Source organism: Carassius auratus, chromosome 24, assembly GCF_003368295.1.
Source record: "Carassius auratus strain Wakin chromosome 24, ASM336829v1, whole genome shotgun sequence".
Lineage (NCBI taxonomy): Eukaryota > Metazoa > Chordata > Actinopteri > Cypriniformes > Cyprinidae > Carassius > Carassius auratus.
The window spans coordinates 547,157-574,358 of NC_039266.1; the positions used below are offsets into that span (position 1 = coordinate 547,157).

The 27,202-nt window shown below is 38.0% G+C and overlaps 1 protein-coding gene across 1 annotated transcript; it reads right to left on the reverse strand.

The window, feature by feature from the left end:
* Nucleotides 1–111: 111 nt before the first annotated feature.
* On the reverse strand, nt 112–26,986 carry boc (BOC cell adhesion associated, oncogene regulated). The gene is made up of 19 exons (XM_026200486.1): nt 26,527–26,986; nt 16,448–16,572; nt 15,983–16,264; nt 10,056–10,202; nt 8,718–8,861; nt 8,341–8,634; nt 7,046–7,318; nt 4,866–5,125; nt 4,601–4,766; nt 4,294–4,353; nt 3,735–3,944; nt 3,252–3,430; nt 3,037–3,136; nt 2,834–2,956; nt 2,537–2,719; nt 2,235–2,437; nt 1,858–1,946; nt 1,495–1,655; nt 112–1,339 (listed from the first exon to the last, which is right to left on the reverse strand). The coding sequence occupies exons 2-19, from the start codon at nt 16,554–16,556 to the stop codon at nt 1,206–1,208; spliced, it is 3,117 nt and encodes a 1,038-aa protein (XP_026056271.1). The 5' UTR covers nt 16,557–16,572; nt 26,527–26,986; the 3' UTR covers nt 112–1,205.
* Nucleotides 26,987–27,202: the final 216 nt, after the last annotated feature.

The window sequence follows — 27,202 nt, forward strand, 5'->3', positions numbered from 1 at the left end:
TTTCCAAGTACGACTTAAAAATAATGGAAAAAAATATGCATTGAAACCAATCGTGCTCAAACTGTATGCCATCAAATGTGTTAGTGGAAGTACAAACATAAAAGATGAAACAGAAATAAAAAATGATTTATTTAGCTTTATTTACAGGCAATAGTGCTCAATCCATGTAACCATACAGCTACACTTCTAGAATATGTTGGAGATTGATAATTTCCTTCATGTTTCATGTTTTAAACAGTGGGAAGAAGCTAATACTGATGCAGGAGAACTGCAGGTCTCCAAAAGTAAAAGTACAACTATAAAAGCAGACTACATCAAACCAGTTTAAAATATAAAAACCAGCATATTGCAGGTAGGCGTGCTCATTTTAAGAACGTCTAGCATCCAGGCAACTGAAACAAAATAAATACCTACAATATATGGTGTCTTTTTCATAGTCGATATCACTACAAACAGAAGGCATATAATTTGCATATATTTGTTAACATTTTTGTTAATGATGAAAATAGATAAATCTTAGTAACATATGTACAAAGCTGTAAAACACTGTACCGCTCTAAAGATGCACACCACTCAAAATACCTTAATTAAAACTGAGGACGCACCTGAAACAAGTTACAATCAAAAGGTTCTTAAACTGTTTATTTGTTGTGTGTATCTGAGTATTTTTACCTCACAGTAAAATCTACATGCCAAAAAGCCACTAAACGTATGTGGATACAACATACTGTGCACAGAATATGTATGCATATAAGGCGTACATTTCCTACCAATATTTTTTGATGCAAAGTGTTTTTAAACAGTCAATCATCCCAACAAGCACTGCATGTTACAACATTCATAACGAATGGATCATAATCAATGCCCTAAAAGCATTATATTTTCCACTAGCTGTACTTCGAAACATCAACAGATGCTTGCCAGTGGAAAATCTGGAGCTTATTACTGATACTGTATGTATGGTGTTGAGGTGTCAGGTTGTTCGAATCTCACATGAGGATCATTTATACAGCATGCTTATAAAAAGTCCAGGTGGTAACAGACAAACATACCAAAATTTGTATTTCATCTGATATAAACAACTTGTATATACACACACATTCTAAAAAACTGTATTATGTACAAATACATAAATATATAAATATAGCATCTGTTATACAAAAATAAATATTTTCTGTTTTTTTTCTTGCTTATGTTCTACAGTTTCATCCATCTTTTAGATCGTGTGTCCCTTGTTCCTCAAGCCGTTTCATGTTTTGAGTTGCTTCCACTTCCTGTTGCTCAGCATCTTGGAGCAACCGGTTTATGCCTGCATCAACTGTTGTTAACAGGGAGAAGTCTGTGGGGGAAAAAAAATATTGCATTGAGGCAACTTTTACAAAATAATCAAATATTATTATTATTTTTTTTTTCAAAAGCTAAATTTGATAAGCGTAGCTGTTTCTTCCAAGTACTTTTGACCTTTATTGTAATGCATGAAGTAACTGAACGCACCGGCAGTGAGCTCCTCTTCCATTTGAACTGCTTCAGTGAGGGAGTGATCGACCTGCATGGAGTCAGGACTCTGAAATGGCTGTGTAACATCTGATAAACTAAGCACCTGAAGGTGGGAATCATCAGGCACACAGCAACCCTCTTCAGGACACCCAGGCACCCTAAGAACAAGAAAAAAGTTCAAATTATAGTTGTTTTCCCAACAAACATAAATGTCTCTGTATAACAGTCACCATTTGCAACCCTTTTTACTTCCATAATGCGACACGACAACATTCAATGATGAATATATAATAACACTGTATTATACGTTATTAAAAGAAGGTGTTTTATATTAAAATGTATCAGTATTAGAATTCTTACCCATTACAGTAATTGTGGATATGTGGTTGTGGGCTGGGACGTTTCTGAGGCAACAATGCATCACACTCCAACTCACAGCCAGCATCCTCCTACAACAGAGACAAGAGTTTGAACATTAATGCAATGTAATATCTCCATTCACTGGCCTAAAACAGCAACTAAAGATTATATTATTCTAACATGTACTGTGCTGGATATCACAAAATATTAAGCTCCAGGGGTGGGCGATAGAATATGAAGTGTTTTTTAAACATTTGATTATCTTATTTCTATAGTATCAAATATTTTCATATCAAAGATATCATGATACATACTGATATAAGACTTTGGTCATATCGCCAACCCCTATTAAGCATCATTCAAAGTGCCAAAATTACCTGGCGTCCGGGAAGGTGCGGTGTAGTGTGTTTCCCATTGGGAATGTACTCTCCTTTTGGAGCGTAGACGGTGTGGGCAGGGGTCAGGTGGGGGACTACAGGACAGGGTCGGCCAAGAGCCAATCCTTGCAGAGGTACCATGGTGTACTGGCATGGGGATACTGTAGCTGCCAATGTTGGAAAGCGCATGTCTAAAGTTTGTTCTGAAAGAAGATAAAAACAAAATTCATGATTTATGAGTGTCCTTCTATCTAATCTTTAAATTCTTAAAGAAGTTTTCATGTTTCTAGAAGGGCACTTACTTTGTTTGGCCCAAACTCTCCACAGACAGATTGGGATGAAGGCCACAATAATGAAAACAAATGCTCCGAGAACAACGCCCACAATGAGGTAAGGCAGATCACCAGGCCGGGGAACAGGGTTTCCTGGATGGTTGGGCCTGGACGAGGCCGTCTCTGGAGGTGTGGTCCTCTGGTGAGGGCGAGCTGTAAGTACACACAGATGGTCACACTTAAGATCTGTGTTGTCAGAAAAAGATGTTTGCTCTAGAAATTGGCCGAGGTGCAGTTCGCAATATGATTGAGAGGAAATGGACAAACCTTTAGTTTCCATGATGACGACATTTCCGAACTCACTCTCGCCTCCTTCGTTGAAACACTGCATTTTAATGTCATAAGCCGTCTCAGGCTGTAGGTCAGTGATGGAATGCCAATATTGGTCACCTACAAGAGCATCACACAATAAAATGTTATACTTCTTTTATATATAGTAGAAAATGATAGAATAAAGGAAGTACGTTTACCTTCCACTACGTCTTTTTTGTAGTCACTGTCATTGTCGCTATCGGTGGGTCGGTAGAAGATGTAGAAGCCATAAATGGGAGTGTTATTGACCGGTGTGTACTGTAGAAAGAACAGAAATATTAAGTTCAAGGTCTGACAATGCCATTGTGACAACAACCAGCTCACATTTCTTGAATTTGACCATGGAAAAGTGTTTAGTAAAGAAACTGCTTACCGTCCACTTCAGGATGATTGTGGTCTCATTGATGGCTTCATTGTAGGTGATGTAGGGTCCATCAATGGGACGTCGGTTTGATGGACCGCTGCCCACCACTGTGTAGGCTTTAGAGGGAGCGCTTGGTGAACTCGCTCCCAACACATTAACGGCCAAGACTCTGAACTTGTATGATGTTCCTGCAAATTCAAATGGAAAGAAAAAGATACAAGGTCATTACGGTTATTATGTGTCCAATGGCATTTCTTTAACTCAACATTGAGCATTATTAAATATATTGTTTGTATTTGTTTTTTTATATATACACTTTTATATTTATTTATTTATTTATTTTTAACTTGATTTATTTACATTTTAATTTTTCGGAATTAATAAACTAAAAATTGCTTCTTTCGTCATAAGTAATAATCCTAGTTATTGCTATCTGCATCAGCCACTGAAAACCTCTCAACTGATCATCTTATTCACTGACGTAAATCTCACCTTTCTCCAGGCCTGTTATCTCGACTGAGAGGCGAGAGGGCGGGATGTTGTCCACAGCCATCTCCCACTCTCCACTGCCTTTCCTCAGTTTCTTGTACTCCACTTGGAACGACTGGATGGGGAATCCGCGGTTCCCACGAGGGATCCACGTCACATAGGCTGAGGTCTCTGTGGCCATTGAGACAGTAGGTCTGTCTGGAGCTTCTGGAGCTGGAGAGACAAAAAAAAGATAAAAGTCAATAAAACAACAAATACTTGTGGTAAGAGTGTGTATGCATGCACACTGTACATACACAAACACTAACACATAACACACTTACTGTATTCTCATCCTTCATTTATGATTGAAAGAAATCAAGAGAACAGTCATGTTAGCATAATTAATAATAAGAACAGTATTAATCAGAACTCTTAGGTACTAATAAATGTTTATATATATATATATATATATATATATATATATATATATATATATATTTATTTATTTTAGCTGTACATAATATTACCGTTTCTCAGTACTTTACTGCAGATGTTATATCACAAGCAGAAGTATACTCACGTAAGAGACGAGGTTGCACCACTGGTGTTTTTTGGGGTCCTATGGGTCCTCCTCTTCGCCCTGCAGACCAACATTAAAGAGACATTTTATTTCAGTACTTAATTCCTTTTTCCTAACAGATGTTTAAAATAAAACTAAAGAAAGAAAAAAAGTGCCATTGTCTGTACAACTCATAAATGATTCCGAAAAGCAAATTCTGCAGCGAAACACTTTTTTTATACCACTGAAGTTTATTTAGCGATTTAAAAAAATGTTTTCAAATGTTAATGCAGAAGTGTAATCTTGAAACTGCATTATGACTGCATACATTTGCCTGTTCTGAAAGTCATCATCGCAGGCTGCCCGAGTCCAGCGCAGTTCTTAGCGGCCATCTCCACTTCATACAGGCTGTTGGGCTGCAGTTTGGTCAGTGTAAGCTTGTGCTGGGAGCCTGGAATGGTGTTAGTGGTCCACTCTCCGGGAGATTCTCCAGCCTGTGAGAAAGAAGTACACACAATGAATCACATGACAAACATAGTGTGAAGTGAAACAAAGCAGATCACATTGTAAGAATGAACTGAGCGGTGTTGTACCTTTCTGTACTTGATGACATACTCCAGCACTGGGGCTCCTCCATCATGACGGGGTTTCCAGGTAAGTTCGTAGTAGTCGGCCTTTCCTGTGCGTGGCTGACTCAGGATGACTGGCGCTTCAGCGAGGGAGACTCTGATCTCAGAGCAGTCAAAAGGCAGCATAGCACTGGTGGCCACAGGCTTCAAGGGTGGCTGTTCCCGCAACACCTTGTCTGGGCTCAGCGGTCGAATCAGGGGCAGCTTACCTGACTGTGAGGGCACTGAAACCAGAGAAATGTGGAAAACACTATTAGAAATCAGTAAATACACTACAAGTATATGTATTATATAATGGGCCATAAATTATTAAACTAAATACATTTATACATCATAAAATCTAAAAAAATATATAAATTGTAATACTTTTAATACAACTAATTTAATGCAATTTAATTTGAATTTTATTAATATTACTTTTTATTTTTTAGCAAATTGTGAAATATGATTTACTTTATTACAAAGTAAAAAACTAATGATAATATGGTAACACTTTCTATGAAGCCCGTATTTATAATACATTATAAGGGTATTCTTAAAACATTATAATGAATACATAATGCATTATAATATGTTATATCATCTCATGAACATTCATAAGAACAGTTTTAATATATTATAATTTTTACTTATTTGTGGTTATAGCTTTTAATAGTATGATGATTTATAACACAATTAACACGATGCATCAGCTTTTTAAATGGATTATACTTCTCATAGTTATAATGTATTATAAGTCTCCTATTTTGCCATTTTTCTGATGCTACTTTACTTAAAGCGGTCAAAGACCACTTATAAGTAATAATAATAATAACAGATTTTTTTTTCTTCTCTCAAACAGCTGTAAGATCATATATCAGATGAATGTATAATATGACACATTTACTTTGAACTATTTTTACCGTAATATCAGTTATTAGATATTATTTTGGTGGTACCCTTTAGACAACTGATGATAAGGAACTCTGCAACTACATCAACTAGTGGTCATCAGAGTATTAGTATGTCTGCTACTGTAAATAAATGCTAACACTTTATTTTGATGGTCAACCAACAGATAAACTGACATAGGTGTCTTTGCAAGTATGTCAGCTTATTCTACCATTTTTGAGCATACTAATACTCTAATGAGAGTTAGTTGGCATGTAGTTGCAGACTTGCTTATAGTCGATTGATTAAGTGGACCATCAAAATAAAATGTAACCATATAAAACAATTTTTTTCAGTTGGAGTATTAAGCTCACATCAATTAATTAACATTAGCTCAACAGAAACACTCAAATAACAGTCAACATCTAAGCACTCACAAGCTGTTGTAAGATACTGTGCAGATCTTAAACAATGTCAAGATATGATACAGTCCATTATACTGTAAATGAAGTAGATTTAGTACAGTGTTCTTTGTGTGTTATAAATAATCATACTCTTATAACTTATAACCACAAATACGTAAGTATTATGATCTATCATAATTGTTGTTATGATTATTCATGAGTTGATAACATATTATAAGGTTTTCAAAGGCTTCAAAGAAAGTGTTATGATAAGACTACTAATAAAAACCATGTCAATAAAATGTGATAATAAAAATAATAATAATTATTATTATACTAATAAAAAAAATTACACTTTTTTTTAATTGTGAGCTATTTTTATTCTCTTAATTAAAAATAAAATTGAATAAAACTGCTAATTTTATGTATTTTTAACTGTTTTAGTTCCTTTTATGTAAAGCACTTTGAATTACCACAGTGTAAGAAATGTGCTATTTTAATAAACTTGCCTTGTTTAATATAAAAAGTTAAATAAAAATGTCATTATTAAAAATATAAACATAATAAAACATATGTAATAATTATATTAAGTTTTATTAATTTATAAATTTTAACTTTTATTAACTTAATTATAAAATAAAATAAATTATACTACAACAACTAGCTGTAAAAATATTAATAATGATAAAAATAATAAAGCGATAAATGTTATTATTATACAATTAAGTTTTATTTATAACTTTTTTATTATTTAATAACTAATAATCATTATCTTTTATTTGTAGTAGTAGGAGGATAAATAAATGGTCAGTAAAATAATACTATTTTAATAATTTCCTTATTAGAAAATGTTTTAATGACGTATTATACCTGTTGGGACAGTAAGGAGTCTTGTGGCTGCCTGTGAGCTGCCCACACCGTTCTCCGCCATGCACTGGTACATGCCATCGTCCTGCGGCCCAACGTTGAGCACACGCAGCACCTGTGAGGACATCCGATGCCGTGTTGACGGGCTCAGGGGCTGAGCGTTGTGGAGCCACACCACAGTGGGTGCGGGCTTGCCCCTCACCTGACAGCTGAAACGCACCGTGTCACCCCATGCCGCGTCTTGCTGCTGCAGCTCCACACGCACCTGGGGAGGCTCTGAAAGACAAAAGGGAGTTTCAGACAGGTGTATGTCAAAACATCAGAACAAATGCTGAATGGCATAAACTAACAAGCATGTCGATGGTTTAACAGCACAAAGCGTGAGTGCTGTTTGTGATGGCATGCTGACGCAGAGGAGTCTGGGATAGACTGGGTTCTCTCACCCTCTTCCAAAACTTGATGGTTGGCTGCTCGTGAATCAGCTCGAGCTCATTAGAGCAGCAGCAAGAGCGGCTTAATTAATCACAGCTGCCGTGAGACGAGCCCACAAAAACAACCTCATCAATGTCTCAGAAACTCAATCCTACACTCACAAACTCACTCTTTCTGTTCAGTAAATGTACTGTGGGTTCATTTGGATGCTTATTATCAACTATTTTCTCCTTGGTTCTAATAGATGCTTATTACCTTAAATCTCCTTTAAATTACTGAAAACTGAAATTGTGCCATTACACACATAAAATGTTCCACCACTGCCCTGGTTCCTGCATTTTATATCCCATTTCATGTTAGTTCATGTATTCGGTATTTTTTTTTTGAATTTATTAATCTAGTTTAATGTATAAATATAAAGCATAGATATAATACACTACCATTTATAATCTTAAGATATTAGTACTTGTATTCAGCAAAGATGCATTACATATATCAATATTGACAGTAAAGGCATTTATAATACAACAGATTTATATTTCCAATAAACACTATTCATCAAAGAATCTCATGTTTACTGAACATCAATTCAGCATATTAGAATGATTTCTGAACGATCATGTGACTGAAGACTGGAATAATGGGTGCTGGAATATCAGCTTTGTCATCATAATAATATCACTAATAATACAAATTCAACTTGATGTTAAAAAATATTAATGCATGTATAAATAAATATTAATTTAGTTTAAGAAATGCTGTACAAGTATTGTATCGTCATGATGCATTAATTAATAGTGTACTGTAAAGTGTTAACATTTGATGGGCAATAACATATGATTCTTCTCTCTAGCAATCGTACTCACCAAACACCTGCACGTCGTACAGCACTCTAGCAGAACTCGCAGAGCCCATGCCGTTATCAGCGTGACACACGTAGGTGCCCGAGTCGCTCTCGCTGACAGCATCAATCAACAAGTTGCTAAGCAAGAAGCGGGTGTTGTTATGATTTCGCAAGTCCAGACCATCCTTAGCCCATGTGACATGTGGAGTGGGAATGCCGCTGGCCACACACTCAAGCACGAGCCGCTGGCCTTTATTCACCATAATGGAGCGAGATGCAGGTGGATAGATGATTCGTGCGGCCTCAGATGTCGAACCTAGATGGGATGATACATTTTATTCAATTTTAAATTAAAAAAAAAGTGCTTTTGTGTGTGTGTGTTTTCTGGTCTCCACTTACGTCGTATTCGAAGACGATCGGTAGAGGTGGAGGTTTTTACTTCCTGGGTGACAGGGTTGTAAGCAGCACATTTGTAGGGACCCTCATCATCCCGTGTAGCATTGGCTATCTGAAGGTTTCCTGATGGCATGATCAAGTAATTCCCTAGGACACAATCAGAGAACCTATGATTGGCATCTTAAGGACAGATTCGGCTAGTATAAATAAAGAATCTAGCTTAAGAATCTGCAACATTTCTTCAATCTAAGCTGTGATCTTCACTATCACGTGAGTAAATAAATGAACAGCAAGAGTAACTGCAACAAAGACAATCGTGCTAACAGTCAGCGCTTTGTTGAGCGGACAAGACTAGACAACACACAAAGACTTGCTGACTATCAACAAGACAAGAGCTGTCAAACACCCAAATACCAGAATCACCTAGTCTTCATTTCATAAATGGCAGAAATAACTGAAGCAAATACTATTTACATTCAAATGATGTGGATTGTAACAGAACTGATAATGGCTCAGGTAAAACAGAGCTTCAATTTTAGCCATAAATCTGAAGTGCATAATATAGTCAATACAGAGTGTGCTACAGAGTTGCAGGCAAATGTCTATGCGGTAACACTTTATTTTAAGGTGTCTTTGTTACGCATGTTACATGTACTTACTATTATAATAACTCAAGAAATTCAAGAAACCCTAAACTAAACCCAAACCCCAATCCTAACCATAACCATATAGTAAGTATATGTAGTTAATTAATATTACTCAGTTCTTAAATGTATAATTACATTAAAACAAAGACACCTTAAAATAAGTGTAACCATTAAACTGGGTGTTTTATAACTAAGGTAGCTAAAAAGAAACGAAAATTCAAACTAATTTGCTTAACAACATGTCTTCTTCAGTAGTTGAAGAAACACTGTAAAAGAAGACTGTCAACATTAATAGCGACTATAGCAACTCTTTTGGCAAAGATAAGAAGGCAAATATTTACACTGTATTGTACCTTGTAATCTGACATTTCAGAATGAAATCATGTACTTAAATAGAGCGGTGCTTGTCAACCTTTTGACTCCTTTACAGAAACTAGGAGTGACAATATTAAAAGAACTGTCACACATTATTTTAAGGTATAATTCTTGCTATTAACAAACCATTAACTATGAGTTATGCCTCAATAAACTCCTAACTTGCTGCTTATTCATAGTTAGCAAAGTAGTTGTTAAGTTTAAGTATTAAGTAGGATTAGGGATGTAGGCTCCCTAGTAGGTCTCAAGCCCCTTGATTAAGAACAACTGGTGTATGTTGAGCAAAATGGCGAAAAATGATATTAACAGTAAAATGTACCTTTAGACGTCTCCAGCCACTCCTGTTTGACACTGTAGCGGACCTGAGCTTTGGGTTGACTCTCAGGCAGATGGCACTCGATCACTGCTGTGTTCCCTTCATCCACCTCAATCTCCTGCTGGTCATCTGGCTCAAAATCACGCAGTTCTGCACGCAAACACACAAGAATGATTCGTTTTTCAACCATATAGCATATACACTAAACCAAGAAAAGCAAAATTCAAATCCAGTCGGTTGAGCATTTCGAAGTTGAAAGCCTCTTTGTATTCCATTCAGGAAACGGAGAAGCTTTAGAGTGCATATGCTTAGGACTTTTACTGGGATATCAAATGGGCAGACACCCAATAGCTCTGAAAAACAGAGACAGAAAGTCTAGCTTCTTTAAGCTCAAGTCAGCCCAGGCTAAGATGAGGTCAAAGGCTAAAGGTCAGCCATCTCTTGAGTTTCAAGGGAGGAAAAGCAGTTTGGATTGCAATGAAATGGAATAACTCAAAGTAAGTCTGTGTGTCATTCCGTGAAGGGAATATTTTCCAAAGGCAAACGGGGAAAATTGCACAGCGCTGTCCTGAAAAAACCCCGAACTTAATCAAATATCTCCCCAACTGTTCATTACTCCTCTCACATATCCAATCGTTTCATTGTTCTCCAGAGTTTAGTTATATTCCTTGGCGTCTGATACGTCTTGAAGTTATGTACAACAGAGCCAAAAGATCTGTGAGGTAAAGATTAAAAAAAGCTCTTTGTTAAGTATTCCTGGAACCAAAGACATACAATGATGGATGAGATGAACACTTAAACAGTCAGCATCTGATAGACTCTTTGACACCAGCTGCATCTGTACTCTGAAAGTAATCATCGCTCGGTTTTTGAAGTGAAATAGATTTTTTAAAAATCATTTCTTGGGAGATGGGATTTCCAGGATATGAGGCTGAGAGCAGGGTGGAGAATGTTTTGAGGGGGGGGGGGGGGGAACGATCCGTTTGCTAAATCAATCAGGGTCTTTTTACAGCCAGCACCCCCCACCCCCAATGCCTCTCTTAAATTCCTCAGTGCACACCTTCAGCCTCTCCTCTGACTAACTCCGCCTTCACCACCCTCTCCTCAAAACATTCCTCGCCCTCCTCAAGTGTGTAAAATGGGAAAGAGGGAGAAAACATTCAATTAAGGACAAGTTTTTTAAACAAAAATAAAAGTTATATACACTCATTTGTTTTAAGGCAGTATTTTTTTTAGCAAGGTCGCTTTAAACTGATCAAGCGGGAGTTTAAACAAAAGGTTACAAAAGATTTCTACTGTAAATAAATGGTGTTCTTTTTATCTTTCTATTCATAATAGAATCCTAGAAAATGGGTTTCCACACGAATATTAAGCAGCACAACCGTTTCCAACATTGTTTCTGGGCACCAAACTATCATATTAAAATGATTCCGGAAGAATCATGTGTCACTAAGGACTAGAGAAATAATTGCCAACACAGGAATACATTTTAAAATATGAAAATAAAATCGTTATTTGAAATTGTAATATGTCACATTATTACTGTTTTCACAGTTTTCTTGATTAAATAAATGCAGCCTTGGTGAGCATATGAAACTTCTTTTAAAAACATTCTAAGAATCCAACCCTGTGTAATTAAACATGAAATCATTTATTTATAATGACTCCAAAAATCAAAACATCTCATACTTCAAATCTAGCAAAGCCCGGCTGTGGACTGAGGCTAGTTAAAGGCTGTCAGTGTATAATTAGGCTACTCAATTTCCAACTCTTTCTCACACAAAGCCATCACATAACATCAAAAGAATTTGAACATCACATACGAGTCATATGGACTGCATTTCAACTTTTTACGACTAAATAACAAATGAATGAATGAAAGAACAGTGGCAGACTACGAGGAAAAACGGTGAAGCAAATGTTTATATGCTTCTAATACGTTTGTGAGTGCATGTGAAGAGGTAAAGGGTTTGCGTGCATGCTGTACAATCTATGTCTCCTTGAGCCCTGGAGAGCAGGGAATGCTGGGAGCCATTTAGGATTTATAGTATTTATGAAATAGATCAGACACGTTTCCAACTCCACTTGGTAATGCTTTCATACATGCTGCACAGTTACTTAGCATTCATCATTTTTATGTCTGGGGCCGCTGAGCCTGTGTGTTTGTATGATGTTTAAAACTCATACAGACATGATGCAGTAACTATTGTGTGGAATATCGCTGGCCAGACTACGTGTAGTCCTAAAAGACGACAAAGAAAAACAAGTTCGCCCAAGAGTCTACTGAGAATTAGTTACGCCAAGTATTAAAAACATATATGAAGCGGTGTGTGTTTTGTGTGCGAAAGAGAGAAGAAAAGGGAGAGAGAGTGCTGAAGGCATGTTTCTTGGCTGGAAGGACACAGGAGGCTTGCTTGTCTGTGGAGGAATTTAAGAGGAGAGTTTGAAATAATGCTCGGGCAGGCAACGGCCTCCCCGGTGGGAGACGCTTCAGACTGGATTCCTACAGAGACGGATACCAGAGCCAAGTTCTTTCACAGAGCAAAAACAAATGGGCAGAGCTTTGAAATATGGAGACGTGAGATAACTACAAGCTTGCGATCACACGCAGCGCCCTCCCCGAGGAACCATCCAACCCCTGGCTGACTAAGGGAGGAGCTCTTGATTAAATTAGAGTGAGGGGCCGACGTGGGATAACCAGAGACAGGGGCCCCAGCTAAGAGCTGGCATCTGCGCGCCCCTAGCTCACAACTTCTAATTCATAGTCCTTATCAATTACATCTCGCAAATGTACGAGAGTCAAAGTTAAATGAGGGAGGCTGAAAGTCAGAAGAAAACAAATGTGCTTTGAGAGGACTGAAATCCAATGCACCATTAAATGTCATGAGCAGAGCTTGTGGGGGGGGGGGGGGGGGTAATGTAAAGCATGCCTGCTTTGGGGAGGTGAAGATGGTGTCAAGATTCTCATGGCGCGTCTCATCTCGACAGAAGATCCTGCCTCAACTAGTCCTGCCAAACCTACACTGCTCACACTATCACACAAACACGCATGCATGCATACAGTTCTGTCGAATTTCATGTGTGGCATATATTCACATAGTGTTTATGAAAATAAACCTGTTAAAAACCTGAAAGTTTTAGGATTTGACATTTATTACGTAAAATTAGCAAGAAATTCAGCATTTTTACAGACAAAAATGAAAGAAATGTGATCATGTTATACTTTTGTACAGACGGTCAGTTGCTCTTGCTTCCATTGAAGCTAAAGATGCTCTTACAATGGATCCTCTCAAATGATCCTGGAGAACATGAACATCAGGTTTTACACAAACTTGTGTGCGATTAAAGGGATAGTTCACCCAGAAATTAATTACTAGGGTTGGGAATCGTTTAGAGATGTTCCGATACCCTTTTTCTCTTCCCGATACCGATTCCGATACCTGGGCTCAGGGTATCGGCCGATACCGAGTACTGATCCGATACCTGGGTGTATATCTGTATATACAGCTGTATATACTACTAGCCCTGTGTAAATTGCTAGAATTCTTTTTATGGTGTGCTTCAGACAGATCCCTCAATAAAACATGAACAAATACATGGTGAACTACTGTATTTATTACAGTATTTTTATTATCTAACATGAATTTGACAGTATTATTTATTTTCATATGCAAAAAAGAACTTCAAATGCAGCCAAAAATCTAACACCCCAAACTAAAAAAGGTATTTAAGTTTTACAATATAACTGTATAAAAAAACTGCAACAAATAAGTCTAGGAATATAAAAAAAGATCTATTAATCAGATAATCTCTTTACAACAAAACAAGTAAAAAACAAGCAACCATCTAGGCATAATTATTATTATTATAGAGACGTATTATTATTACTGTAGGCTACAACAGTAGCTTTATATATTGTCAATTTACTCATGTAAACCAAACATTTATTTTAATGGGCTGCCATGAAGATCTTTGAGTGTCTGTGTTTATGATATGACAGTATTCTCAAATGAAACGGTAAATTCTCATGAAGTGACGGTTTATGCGTTCGTGTCCTCATGACACACAGCAGAGACTACAAAACAGCGAGCTCTCGCGCATCTGTGCCAGTCACCCACAGAGATGTAGATTTTGCGGGAGTAATATTTAAATAGTATTTTGCAGTTTAATATTCACAGACACTAGTATATATTCGGCTACTGTCTGGAGCCCTGCGCTTTGACTTACACGGAAGCGACTGAACGCAGCTGCCGGTACTGAATATACTTGAGAGTCTGTAACTACCGGTACTACAGAGACATACTGCTAACCACTGATCTATAATATAGAAGCGGCTTCACTGTCTTTTGGCAGTTTAGAATGTGATGAGTGATCCAGTCATATATAGATCAGGGCTGCTAACGCGTTTTCATTTCTTCTTCGCTGCTCTAAACAGGGGTTGCTTGTGGCAACACAGCACAACTTCCTGTGTTTTCAATGCATTTTGAGCAGCGAAGAAGAACCGTGCAGCGGTTAGGCAAAGCTTGCGGTCATAACTAGGTCTTTTTTAAGAAAATGGTATCGGATCGGTATATGGGTTCATGTACTCGCCGATGCCAGAATTTGTTGTGGTATCGGAGATATTTCCGATACTAGTATCGGAATCGGAACAACTCTAGAATCGTTAGAAATTTTCCGGTTCCGGTTCCATTAAAATAGTGGTAAGGAGAAATGCACAATACTCAACTATTCAATGCTCAATACTGTTTATTACTTACTGTCAACTTAATTTAAAAGTTGGCAATGTCAACATATATTATATATAATTCAACATATATTACCATATACAAATTTTCAGGTTCCAATTCCGGTTAAAATTGACTATTATTATGTTTTTTACTATTTTACCTTCAATGAATGTAGTGTTGATGGAAGGTAATAAGTAATGTTGAGTAATGCTAGTCCATCAATCAGCACGTGCTTCAAAGTTGATGTTTTTTACACAATCAATAACATTTCGCTTTTCAAGCAGGAATAAGCTGGGAGGCCAAATAGTCCCTTGAGGGCTGAGACACTTGTTCATTTCCCTAAATTAATGAACTATAAACTATTACACTTATAACCATGTATACACACTCTCAATAAAGCCCCTATTTTACTAATAACAATGCAGTCAGGAGATGGTATGATGCAATGAGTGGTTCCACATTTTTAAACATTTAAAATGCATTAAAATAAATATTTTCTATTACTTTATCACTCTTAAAATGACCTGTACACTAAATAATCTAACCCTCATATTTACATAACAATAGCAGTCTATTTATTTAGTTGACCAAGTTGAATACTGAGTAGTGTAATTATTAATAAAAAATTTAGTTGTAATATATTTAAAGTAGAAAATGTAATAAATATCTTTATGGAACACGATCTTTACTTAATATTCTAATTATTTCTGGCATAGAAGAAAAATCAATAATTTTTACCCATACAATGTATTGTTGGCAATTGCTACAAATATTCCCTGCTACTTATGACTGGTTTTGTACTCCAGGGTCACATATTATAACAAATTACAACCACCCCAAACTTTTAAACGGTAGTATATGCAGAAACCTTCACAAATCTCACACACAGTTTCTTTTTCTGTCTTTCCTTCTCGTTCCGTTCCGTCTCTGTATATGAAAAGAGGGAAGCAGTAGAGAACAGGGAGGAGGCCCTTCACTAATGGGGCCCGTGGTTCACCCGTACACACACGCACAGGCATTATGGTAGGTCACATTACACGCCCCTTCCCGTGCTCCAACACTGACTAACTTAGGGTAAACACGCACACTAGCAGTACAGCTGGCACAAAACCACACACTACAGAGCCCTTTGAATTTAGTACAGGAAAGTTCACAACACTGTGTTTAAACATGTATACAACAAATGTAAGTGTGTGTACTCACTAGCTGCAGTAACATTGGCCGGCACGCTAGCACAGGACCCAACGCTGATGGTGGCCACACACTGGTATCTGCCCACGGTGAGGTTAGTAAGGGAGGGGATGTGGAGCGAACCGGGCCGCACCAGCACTCCCAGCTCTTCATCGCCCCCAGTCGGCAGCTCTCTGCCGTTCAGACGCCAGCTGATGTTGACATGGTCGGGCAGGGCGCTGCAGCGCAGGGTCACGCTGCCCCCAAGTTTCTGTACCACAGAGAGAGGCTCCTCGGTGAAAATTGGGATGTCATCTAGGAGAAAAAGTGGGACATAATAATAGTGAATACATTTATCAGTTATCCAAAACAAATGGCTATAAAAGGTGCTGGATCTGAACGCAGCTTGTTCTAACTCAAATGAAGCCAACTTTACGATGTTTTGGTGGGAATAGGTCTTGTAACGGATGGAGGAGAACCAAGACGTCAGAAACCTACCTCTAACACCTGCACTATCCTGCAGGCAGCACAGCAGCGCACCCAGGGCACACAGCACTCGAATCTTCCGCTTTCTTTCCCAGGGTATCCAGTCCAATATCCCAGACATCTTCCATACACTACCCCTGTGAGAGAGAGCGGGAAAGAGAGAGGTGTTATCAGATGAAAACGTACTTAATGTGACATTACATTGCACATGTGGTGAGTATATTAATGAACTAACACACACACAACCTGAGTCGCAGTTGCCAAAAACAAGAAAAGAGATATAAATATATATAACAGAAAACAGTTATTTAAAATTGTAATAATATTACACAATAGTTTCACTATATTTTCGATCAAATAAAAGCCTTGATCAGTGTTAATAAGACTTCTTATTAATGACCCTACAACTAGCTTTTCTATCTCATGGTCCATTTTACCGGCGCAGAAAAGGGTGTTCTGCTACTCGTGAAACAATCTTTCCTTACAAGTTCACAGAGCACATGCTGAAACACACATCCCGCTTGAACCCTCATCCAGCGGGCTGAACTGTTAAGACGGGTGCCCGGATAAGAAGAGGGGGAAATCTGAGCCCCCTCACTCAGGTGTAACCGATACAGGCGGGTTCAAAAGAAAAAGACCTGCACACAAAGGACAATGGGGTGGGGGTGATATCATTTGTATTTTCTGGAAATACTGAGTAGTGTAATGTGATCCTTACAGAGACGCAAACCGACGGAGAAAGAGCAAGCAGGAGAAAAAGAGTAATGGTTACTGTATTAACAGTTAATGCAGGAAAGGGAGCGTTTCTCTCCCTCGACTCTTACTGCCAAGTTTCCCGAATTCTTTCCTGTCAGGTTAAACTAACAACTTCCCGTCAGGAGGAGGAGGGTGGTCCATTGCTCCTAGACTGCAAATCTCTCGCTCTCACACACACAAACACACGCAACTCTACTCCCATCAATTGTAAGTAATGATTAATGAAGCCTCACAGAAAGATTGAGAGCTCAAACATGGGAGGGAACCACACGACACAACTTGAGAAAAAACCCTGCAAAAATAAATGAAGTCTGCGTCTTGGGATCTGGAGTTGTTTTTCTGGAGCTGGTAGGTACATAGCCATTAGCTATTAGCCAAACTCTGCTGACGGAATAGAATGTGTGCCATTTACAGACTCTGGGGTTGGCCCTAAACAAATGTTTTTCCCATTTCCAACACCAGAAATAAACAAGTTATGCTGTCTGCATAATGCTGCAGAGAGATGTTATTTAGTCTGACTGATTTGGAAATGTTGGACTCATCATTTTAATTACCATATGTGTTAAAATGCTGATGGACTCTGCTGTCTGCCACAACATTACTTTGTTTGTTACTTGTCTCTGAAGTGGAAACGACATGGCGCTAAATCCTGGCACATCGGGGAACCTCACTATAGATAAGATCATACTGACCTTAGCAAATACGACAAGCAACTAGTTTTCTCCATGCTTAGTTAAAGCTCTGTAGGTCATCAGCTTTAATCAGGTCAATGATTGGCTCATGTCACTGCTCTTTTTAATATTACTGCTAAAATGAATGATTTACCACCATGTCCGATACTGATTGCAACTACAAAGAACAGTAATACTACAACTGGTGACACTGCTGTTAATACTACAACTAAATCCATTACTATTGTAGGTGTAGATGATGGTTTCAGTTGTGTTTTGACCACAGCCAGTGACGGTGAGGGGTGGAAGTACAGTCAGGTGCAGTTGTGTACATGGGTGTCAATCATTCAACCAATTAAACATTGAAAATGTGTTTCCTACAATCTCCAATGGACAAAAACCTGGCAAAACACTAAATTAAATAAATAAGTTAAAATAAATAAATAAATAAAAAATATAGAAAATGCATATATAAATGAATAAAAGTAAATAATAAAATAAATCTCATCCAAGTTAGCTGGTTATATTACTTTGCCATGACCACATATTTAAATCAATTGTCAGGTGCTGTTAAGCACTCCAGTATCAATCATTCAGCCTGTGAAACATTAAAAATGCATTTCAACAAATTTTCAGTGAACAAAAACTGTTGCAAAACATTGGTAGAATTCAATAAATACTTTACTTCTTCTAGACGGTTTGAGAACATAGTTCAGATTTGTAATTTGCCCTGCAAATATTTTATCTAAAAATATTTCGCCTAAATAAATAAACATATTTTATATTTGTATGTAATATTTTAAATATTAAGTTTTCTTAAATAATTAAGAATTAGCTGATTACTATGAACATAATTCCCCTAGTTTCCAACGAAATCCCATATGTTAACCAGCTAGCTAACTTTTACCTTGACCAATTACTCAGATCAGCAGTTTGTAAAAACAAACACCATCAATAGATCACAAACTACCAAATCTTTATGTTTGTGAGGCATAAAAACATACATATAGGGTAGAACTGATTTGATTAGGCAAATGACAGCTCTGTTAACAAACCTGAAACCATTATTATTGATGAGTCTCATCAATCCCACTGGATTGGGAAGATCAGGCTACAGGTTTGTATCCAATAAACTACAGCATCTAGTCAGACTATCAAGCTCTTTGGAGCCAATAAAGCTGTGCTGTCAACAGGAACAGGACAGCTGCCCTAAAGGTTTGGAAAAGGCAGCAATAGCGTCTCCTTGGCTGTCAAGCCACCTGTCTCAGGCGTCAGAAGTTGTCCCCTTGAACACACACGCTTCACTCAGACACATATGTGCAATCCAGCTCATGTCATCACCTCTAAGACAAACACTTCACATCCATATCAAGTCACAACTGTAACGTGAAATAATTCATAGCAATGCCATTTTTCCCTTCTTGCACAAGCAGGGGGAGTCAAATGATACAGCAAGTGAAAAAAGTGCTGTGGTGTAAGTTTGTGACCCCTTTAGAGAGCAGAGATTGTATTGATTTGAGTATCTGGATAAGGGCTGCACAAAGGCATGTGCGTTTAGACTCTGTTTATAGGAGAAACGGAGTAAGAAAGCGAGACAAAGCATAATACTGAAGTGACTTCATAATGCCTCTTTGTCACTAAATGGAGTCCTTTCTTCTAGGGCCACTCTGGTCACTATTGTCCTCCAGCCTGTGTGAAATTCATTTTGACAACCCTACTAATTGGATAAAACCGCTCTCGGCGGGCCTCCCTCGTACCGTTCACATTCCATCTGCTTTCCGCACAGAGAGAGGAGAAGAGTAACGAGGAGGCAAGGGGAGGAGGTGGAGTTTAGCTTCTTCTGAATATTTATCACCCCTCTCCCTTCACCTTTTTATGTCCTCCAGACCCCCCCGACCCATCCTCGATTCTCCAAACATCACAATACCCCCCCCTTTAGATAAACACATGCGGTGTCAAGTGTGAGGAGTGCTGGGTTCAACTACCCGCGTGGGCCCATGGCCCACAATGCCACAGTGCATATCTGCCATGCGGGAGGCCCGTTGCTCCGGGCGACGGTAACAGGCAGAACGCACCTTAATAGAGTGGAGAGTCATTGTAAAGCAGTGAGCCGGCGCACGGACAATAACCCTACGGCCTTCAGTGAAAGGAGAGACGTTTCTCAGAAGGGCCAGAGGAAGAGCTGATGGGGGCAGCTCAATGGACAAGTGAGGGATGCTGTTTTGGGCTGGGGGAGTGGGAGAGCCAAAAGTGGTTAGTGGATGTGGGGGTGGACGAAGGGGGGGGGGGGGTCTAAGCTTTAGGGATCCAAATTAGAGAGTGGATGTCAACTGGTGATTGACCGAAGAGGGTGGAGGTTGAGATGGTGGTGGTTGAAGTTTGCTGGCCATTTGGCCGAAGAAGTAAAAAATGGAGAAAGTACAGTTCAGAAGAGGAGTTTTACTGAAATGTTGGCCTCCTTATAGATTAACAACGCTTTAATGTTCTGTAAACAGAATATCTCAATATTTATGCTCTGTAATGGCTGAAAATATATGTTTCTGCAATCAGAGGAAGCACCATTTTGACCAAACATCCATGGATCAAAGTACAAAAGCTTTTTATTTTTTTTATGTTTCTGAACAAAGTCAAATAAACTCACCAAGGCTGCATTTATTTGATCGAAACACAATTACAATTTAAAATAACTGTTTTCTACTTAATTATATTTTAAAATTTAATTATTTCTGTGATGATGAATCTGAATTTTCAACAGACATGACTCCGTTTTTCAGTGTCACATGATCCTTCAGAAATGTGTTAATCTAAAAATACATCAAAAATAGTAATATTTAACTAGTTTTTTTTTTGAAAAAGCATAGTAAACAAATGCAGTACAGTATCTTCAGTGAACATTAAACATAAACGAATAATTGACTTTAAAACTGATTTACTGAAACATTTGAACTTATTCACAAATCAAACTTCAAAAACGACCTGAAGTTTAAATCAGTGGCACAACTACAAACCATGTAGTAAGACACAGGAAATTTTTGAAACTAATTTAACAACATGGTTCAAATAAAAAGGAAATGATTGTACTATTTTAAAAAAATGCTTCATTGTATCCCCAGCAAAATCATCATGAATATTTAATATGTCACCCAGCCTAAACTCTGGGCATAGTTCACCTGCTGCTACATCCATGACTTCACCTTCAGGGCTCTTCACCCTCACTTAATCCTCTGGAACGTTCTCGAGGATCTCAGAACAGATTAGCAGGTGTAAGCGAAGCAGGATCTTTTCCAGGTCTGCCTAGACTCCCACAATTCACCGCAAAGACATCAGTCGTTCCCATGCCGGAAAATTAAACATCAAAAGCACCACTAACAAGGCCAATACCCCCACCATCACTGTACTCTTCAGTCTATTAATGAGCAACATCCACCCCTGCCCAAAAAATACAATAATGAGACCCACTCAATGGATTAACGAGCAAAAGATTGAGCCAAGTCCAGGGGCTCTGATCAATTAAGCACCCCGATATTTGCATAATTCATATAACAAGGCAGCATTAACTAGCACACGCTAATTATTGAGTTACTTTAAGTAGGATGGTCACATGACTGCATACCTCCATTTGGCCAGACGATGGGAACTGTCAGTTAGGATTAGACTGACTCTCTTTTTGTGCTGCTCCCCACCAAGGCAGGTATTATAAGAGGTTCAGTTCACCAAAAATCCATTACAAAACTGCCTTGGTGATGCTTATTAGGAAAATATTGTCAATCGGTAAATGGGTTCAATGAGCTTAGATCACTTCACACACATCTTACAAAGAGAAAATGAGCCATTGGCCCAAAAACTGTTACTTTTAACAAGATGTGAGGTGTGTTGGTCTTGAACGTTCTCATTTGCATTCTAGACTCAAGACCTGTTCTAATTCAAATAAATAATCACTCTTTAGAATCAACTGCTTGAACGCGGTTTAAACAACAACATAATAAAAAAATCTAACAGAATTAAACACTTCTCAAATCATGATGGAGAGGACAAATGTTTCAAACTCTCAAATGCATGCAGCCATTGTGAAGTTCATTACAAAATAAAGAATAGAAATGAATACCGAACATATTTTCTTGTAAAACCACACAGATCTTCTAACTGTGCAGACGAGCGGAGAGAGGGAAGGACAGAGGGGCCCCTGCTGCTCTGGCAGCTTTTCCATCATAGTGTATTGAACCAATTATAAATCTAAAGCAATTTCTCCACATTATTCAACAGGAACTCAGTGAGCTTCGACTGCCTGGGTGCTCGCCAGCAAGAGTCCAGTTCCAAAAACCGGAAAGAAACAAAACAGAAAAGGGTGGGGAATAAAAATATATAATAAAAATAAAACATCATAAAACTGTTTATAACGCACTCACAAAAAAATGCACTGTTGCCTGAGTGAATGGCTGTAAACAGCACTGATACAAAACAGTCCAAAAGGAAACAAAATAGGATATTTAAAACTGTCTCAAGCGTCTTTTAAAAACAGGCTTAGTATGATGAATGTCAATGGTCTCTCAGAGCCAAAGGTCTGGCTTTGGCAGAGGAAGCCCTTGTCAACTGTAAACACCTGCAACATCCATGACCATGACCACACAGTCTGCAGACACATCAAATGCAACACCAACCACATGATAAACAAACCTAAACTGCAAAACAATACAGTAGCCTTTGGCTTTTGAACATACCACAGTGTCCAAAAGCAATAAAGACTACCTACCATCCTACCTATTTCCTAATTAAACAAAACTGCAAGATCACCATCGTTTCAACATTTGGGGTGAGTATGATGTCTGGTTTTGAAAGAAATAAATACTTTTATTTAGCAATAACAAATTAAATTGGTCAACGGTGACAGTGGAGACATTTCTAAATCGTAAAAAGGTATTTCATGTATTTCATATAAATGCTGTTTTTTTAACTTTCCATTCAAAAATTATCTAAAGAGTTTCCACAAAAATATTAATCAGCATAGCTGAGTTTGATGGAAATTTGTAATTATTTATAAAATTCCAATTATCAGAACATGAAAGCGGCATAAAATCTATCCTGGACAGACAATGAAGGCAGCTGATGGAGAATGGGTTTGCAGAACAGTTTCAGAGCATGTGTGTGACTCTGACAGTGAGCTATAGGTCTCTAAAGACGAGTAATCGAGAGAGTGTGAATGGTCTTGTGAGAATGTCTCCATTACTCTGTGTCTTGTCAAACGATCCTTAATCTTTGTACAAATATCAGTTTTACACACTGAGATGTTTGTCTGCAAACAGTCGCTGCTTACTTACCAGGGTCTGGAGTTTATCAATGATCTCACTGCCTTGCAATAGACACACTGACACAAATAGCAGCGTGCTGCCCTGATGTCAGAGACAGCTCGGGTCAAACATGCGCTTGACATAATACAGTCTTCACAACGACTGGTGAAGTGACAAGGTAACACGTTACTGAGTATTTCACAAGTTTTAGAGTAAATGCACACATTGCTCTTAAAGGAGCAGTTCGTTCAAAAAAACACTCACCCTCTTCATCAAAACTGATTTGGAGAAATTTTGCAATGCATCACTAGATCAACAATGGATCCCCTGCAGTGAATTTAGTGCTGTCAGAATGAGAGTTCAAAAAAAGTGATAGAAAATAAGTAATTCACACAAATTCAGTCCATAGAGTTATGTCTTGTGAAGCAAAAAGCTGTATGATTGTAATAAATGTATCGTTAAGTGTTTTAATTTAGAACCTCTATCCATATTAATTTCCCCGGTGAAAATTTGTCTTGACTGAATCAGGAGAGAAATATGCACAGATCAAGCACCATTTACAAGTAAAAACTGTTCTAAACAAATATGTAGTTGGATCTTGATGTGAGAGGACAACATGGAAAGCATTTTTATTGGTCATATGGACTGTATTGTATGGAATTTATTAGATATTTTGGGCATTAATAGCTTTAATGTTTCTTACAAACATTACGCTTTTCACTTAACAAGTCTTCAACAGATGGATTGGAGTTGTGTGGATTACTTGTGGATTATTGTGATATTTTTTCAACTGTATTTGTATTTGTAATGTATTTCTTTCATTCTGACGGCACCCATTCACTGCAGAGGGCCCACTCGTGATCAAGCAATTCAAATCTAAATTTCTCCAAAATCTGTTCCAATAAAGTAACAAACTCATTCTGGATGGGCTTAGGTGCGAAAACTTTCAGCTAATTTTCATATTTGGGTTAACTATCCCTTTAAAAATAAGGGTTTTCCAGGAAAACAAGAGGAACCAAACATGAGAAAGTGAGAAAGTCAACCAGCCACCTGGACATCCAGGTGTCATCATGTGCCTAATGAAATGGAGAAAGCGCTGAAACTAAATTACTTCGACCAGGTGCGGCTCCAACAGCAACTTTATACTTTAGAGACGATTATTCTTCACTGCGGGCTAAAAATTGCCTCTTGACAGCTGCCTTACTTTTGAGCTTTGGATAATTCAGAGCACGTTTGGAAACAGCAGACCGACACGCAGTGCATTCCACTATGAGAAGATAATCCTGATTGGAGAGCATCTTTTACCCGCACGCACACATAAACCCGCAGATTGTTGCCTCCAGGCTGTTATGACTGCATGAACATACCCGCTGAAACAGACATGAAAGCCAGCCTGGAGGAGTTTTTTATTACACAGACTTCTTTTGCAAATTAACAAAAAAGTTACACCCTTTAAGAAAACAATAAGCTGGTCCAAAAACCTCTGCGGCAACAAAAACCCTCCACATCCAACAAGACTAATCAACTCTCATTTGGTCTCACACACTAGAAATTCAGAGTTCATAATGCTGACGCCTACAACCTCGTCACCTATTTTTCTATGAAAACAAGAGCGTTTAAAGACATATGCCTTTTTCAACCTTTCCAAATCCCCAGACGGGCCTCTCTGGCTCAGCTATGGGATACCTGTTACACTGAAAGAATGCGGAGCAGTGAGGGCATGTCATCTGAAATCTGTGCATCCATCTGTGCATAGCTAATAGGCCTTCCCAGCATTATAACCAAATAAGGTCAGAGCACTATGAAAGCCAACAAGATAATCAGACTGGAATCAATTATGGAACAACTTTGATCCACCCGACCACCAATCATCTTGAGCAGAAACCAGCTACCACAGTTTTTCCTCAGATTGAATTCTTGGCCTTCGAGAAGGGCGATCTGGCTCGCGAGAATCTATCAACTAGTCTGAAACAAACGCAAAGTCAGCCAGCATTCCTCTCAGTTGGCCTGTTTTCTTTCTTTTTTTAAAAAAAAAAAACAATGCAGCACCTGGATGCTAACATTTTGGGTCCCTAATAAACTACATTAGCAGCTTTGTAACAGTATTGTCCTGTTATAACTCTATAATAAGCATGCGGAAACGCTTTTTTTTTTTTTTTTGAAAATAAAATGTAACAAAATCAAATCTTTAGTAGTTCATCAGTTAGGTTTGGTTTTGTTTCAACAATAAAGGAAGGCTTTCAGAGCAAATTACATCTTAAAGATCAATAGTATAATTTTCATGACGTATATCGATATTTTTCTTATAATAACTAAATGATTAGATTACAACAATAAAACAATATGCATTATAAATATTTTGCTTATTATTATTATTATTATTGTTGTTATATTCATTCATTGCCATGTATTTATTGTCCATCATATTATGTTGTTTTGCAATCTAAATACACATGTATTTTTTCCTAACAGTTAGCTATGTCTTACTGACAAAAATAACTGATTAAGAAGAAAATGTGTTAGTAGTATCTATAAAAACTTCTATTTTGGACCCAATGAAGTGAAAATAGATAAAAATCAAGCAAATATGTTTTTATAACTGCTACAACACTTCTTGGTAATTGTTTACAAACAAACAGCTTTAGTATATTGGGCACAATTACCTAATGACCAACAACAATCAACATCTGACCAATATGTTTTATCAACATAAAAAAATAAAAAGTAAAAAAAAAATGTAATAAAATGACAAAATATATAAACACACGATTAATTTAAGTGTAAAATTGTGTGGAGCACAGTAATGTCAACTTACTACAGCTGAATGAGGCCTGTAAAACTACGCAAAAGTTTGCATGTTTTCTCCTTACAAATTTCATGACACATTTGTTGACAATATGACACTGCTACGTTGATACAAACATTATAAATCTCATAAATGCAGACGTATTGTAATTTTCGCCTATGATTAGCATTAGTGGACAAATGAGCATCACAGCAGCAGCCAAAGCGCCTTTAGCCGTGTTTTTTTTTTTGAAATACCGTCACAAATACGACAACTAAATAACTTTTGAAGAAGAAGAAAAAAACGTAAACTCGAAGAGTCGGGAATCTATTACAGCAATCTGATAACAGAACGTCGAAACAAAATAGCTAACCTTAGTTAGCTAACACCCGCATCTTTTCACACTAAAAAAAATAAAAAGGGTATCTTTCTGAGATTAACAACACGCGATCATTTCTACAGGGGGAGTATTTGCATAAGTGTAAAAATGTAACGTTAGGAAATAAAAGTGAAGGGAACTGGCGTAAGCTATTAGAATAGCATGGTGGGGTTCCTAAAAACAAGAGATGTTTTGGGGGGAGGAGAGAGACTTACCAAAAACGTGCAGTAGTTTGGAGTTGAATCCACTAGTTTTTAGTTGGCCGAATTTTTCCAATGTTTCTCGCGGTTTATTCCAAGAAAACTGCAATTCCTCTCCTTCTTTTACCCGCAAACCGCCACTGCTTCAGTAATTCACTACTGATGCAGCAACACCGACATTTTCTTCGGCTCCCCAAGTTCTTGAACTGAAAGGACGTTTTTGGATGACTGAGTCCTGGAACAATTCTCCCTTTTGCGAGGAACTTCTCGGGTCCTCCCACTTCTCAAGAAAGAGGAGGGATCTGAACAATAAAGATTCCTTCCCAAATCTCAGTGCAGTTCACGCATGTCTCGTCTAAAGAAATAGGCTTTATAGCTTGAGTGAAACGTTCGTGAAGAGAACTTTGCGTTTTCTTCGCGCGAAAGCTAAACGTTCGCAAAGTTACGTGCGCTGGATAAGGAGCCCCTCCCCCTCCCGCTCTGTTCTCCCTGATTTGGAATGCGCTCGTCCCCGCAGGGCTTGCATTGACCCCCGTCTATTGAAGTGACAGTCCCTCAGGCGCAGCTGTGCCGTGTTGTGCGGGAAAACCTCACCGTGAGGACCCCTGCATGTGTCTCTCATAGCCACCGGGTTCATTCATAACCGACCATTCTGGCAAACATCATACCATTACAGACACGGTCAGTGATG

What these genes read in the sequence shown, in the direction of transcription:
- boc (XM_026200486.1), bottom strand. Translation starts at nt 16,556, where the DNA reads ATGTCTGGGATATTGGACTGGATACCCTGGGAAAGAAAGCGGAAGATT. An exon ending in GATAACAGGCCTGGAGAAAG is followed by an intron (nt 3,431 to 3,734) that starts GTGAGATTTACG and finishes TTGAATTTGCAG; the next exon opens with GAACATCATACAAGTTCAGA. An exon ending in CGCACCTTCCCGGACGCCAG is followed by an intron (nt 1,947 to 2,234) that starts GTAATTTTGGCA and finishes TCTCTGTTGTAG; the next exon opens with GAGGATGCTGGCTGTGAGTT.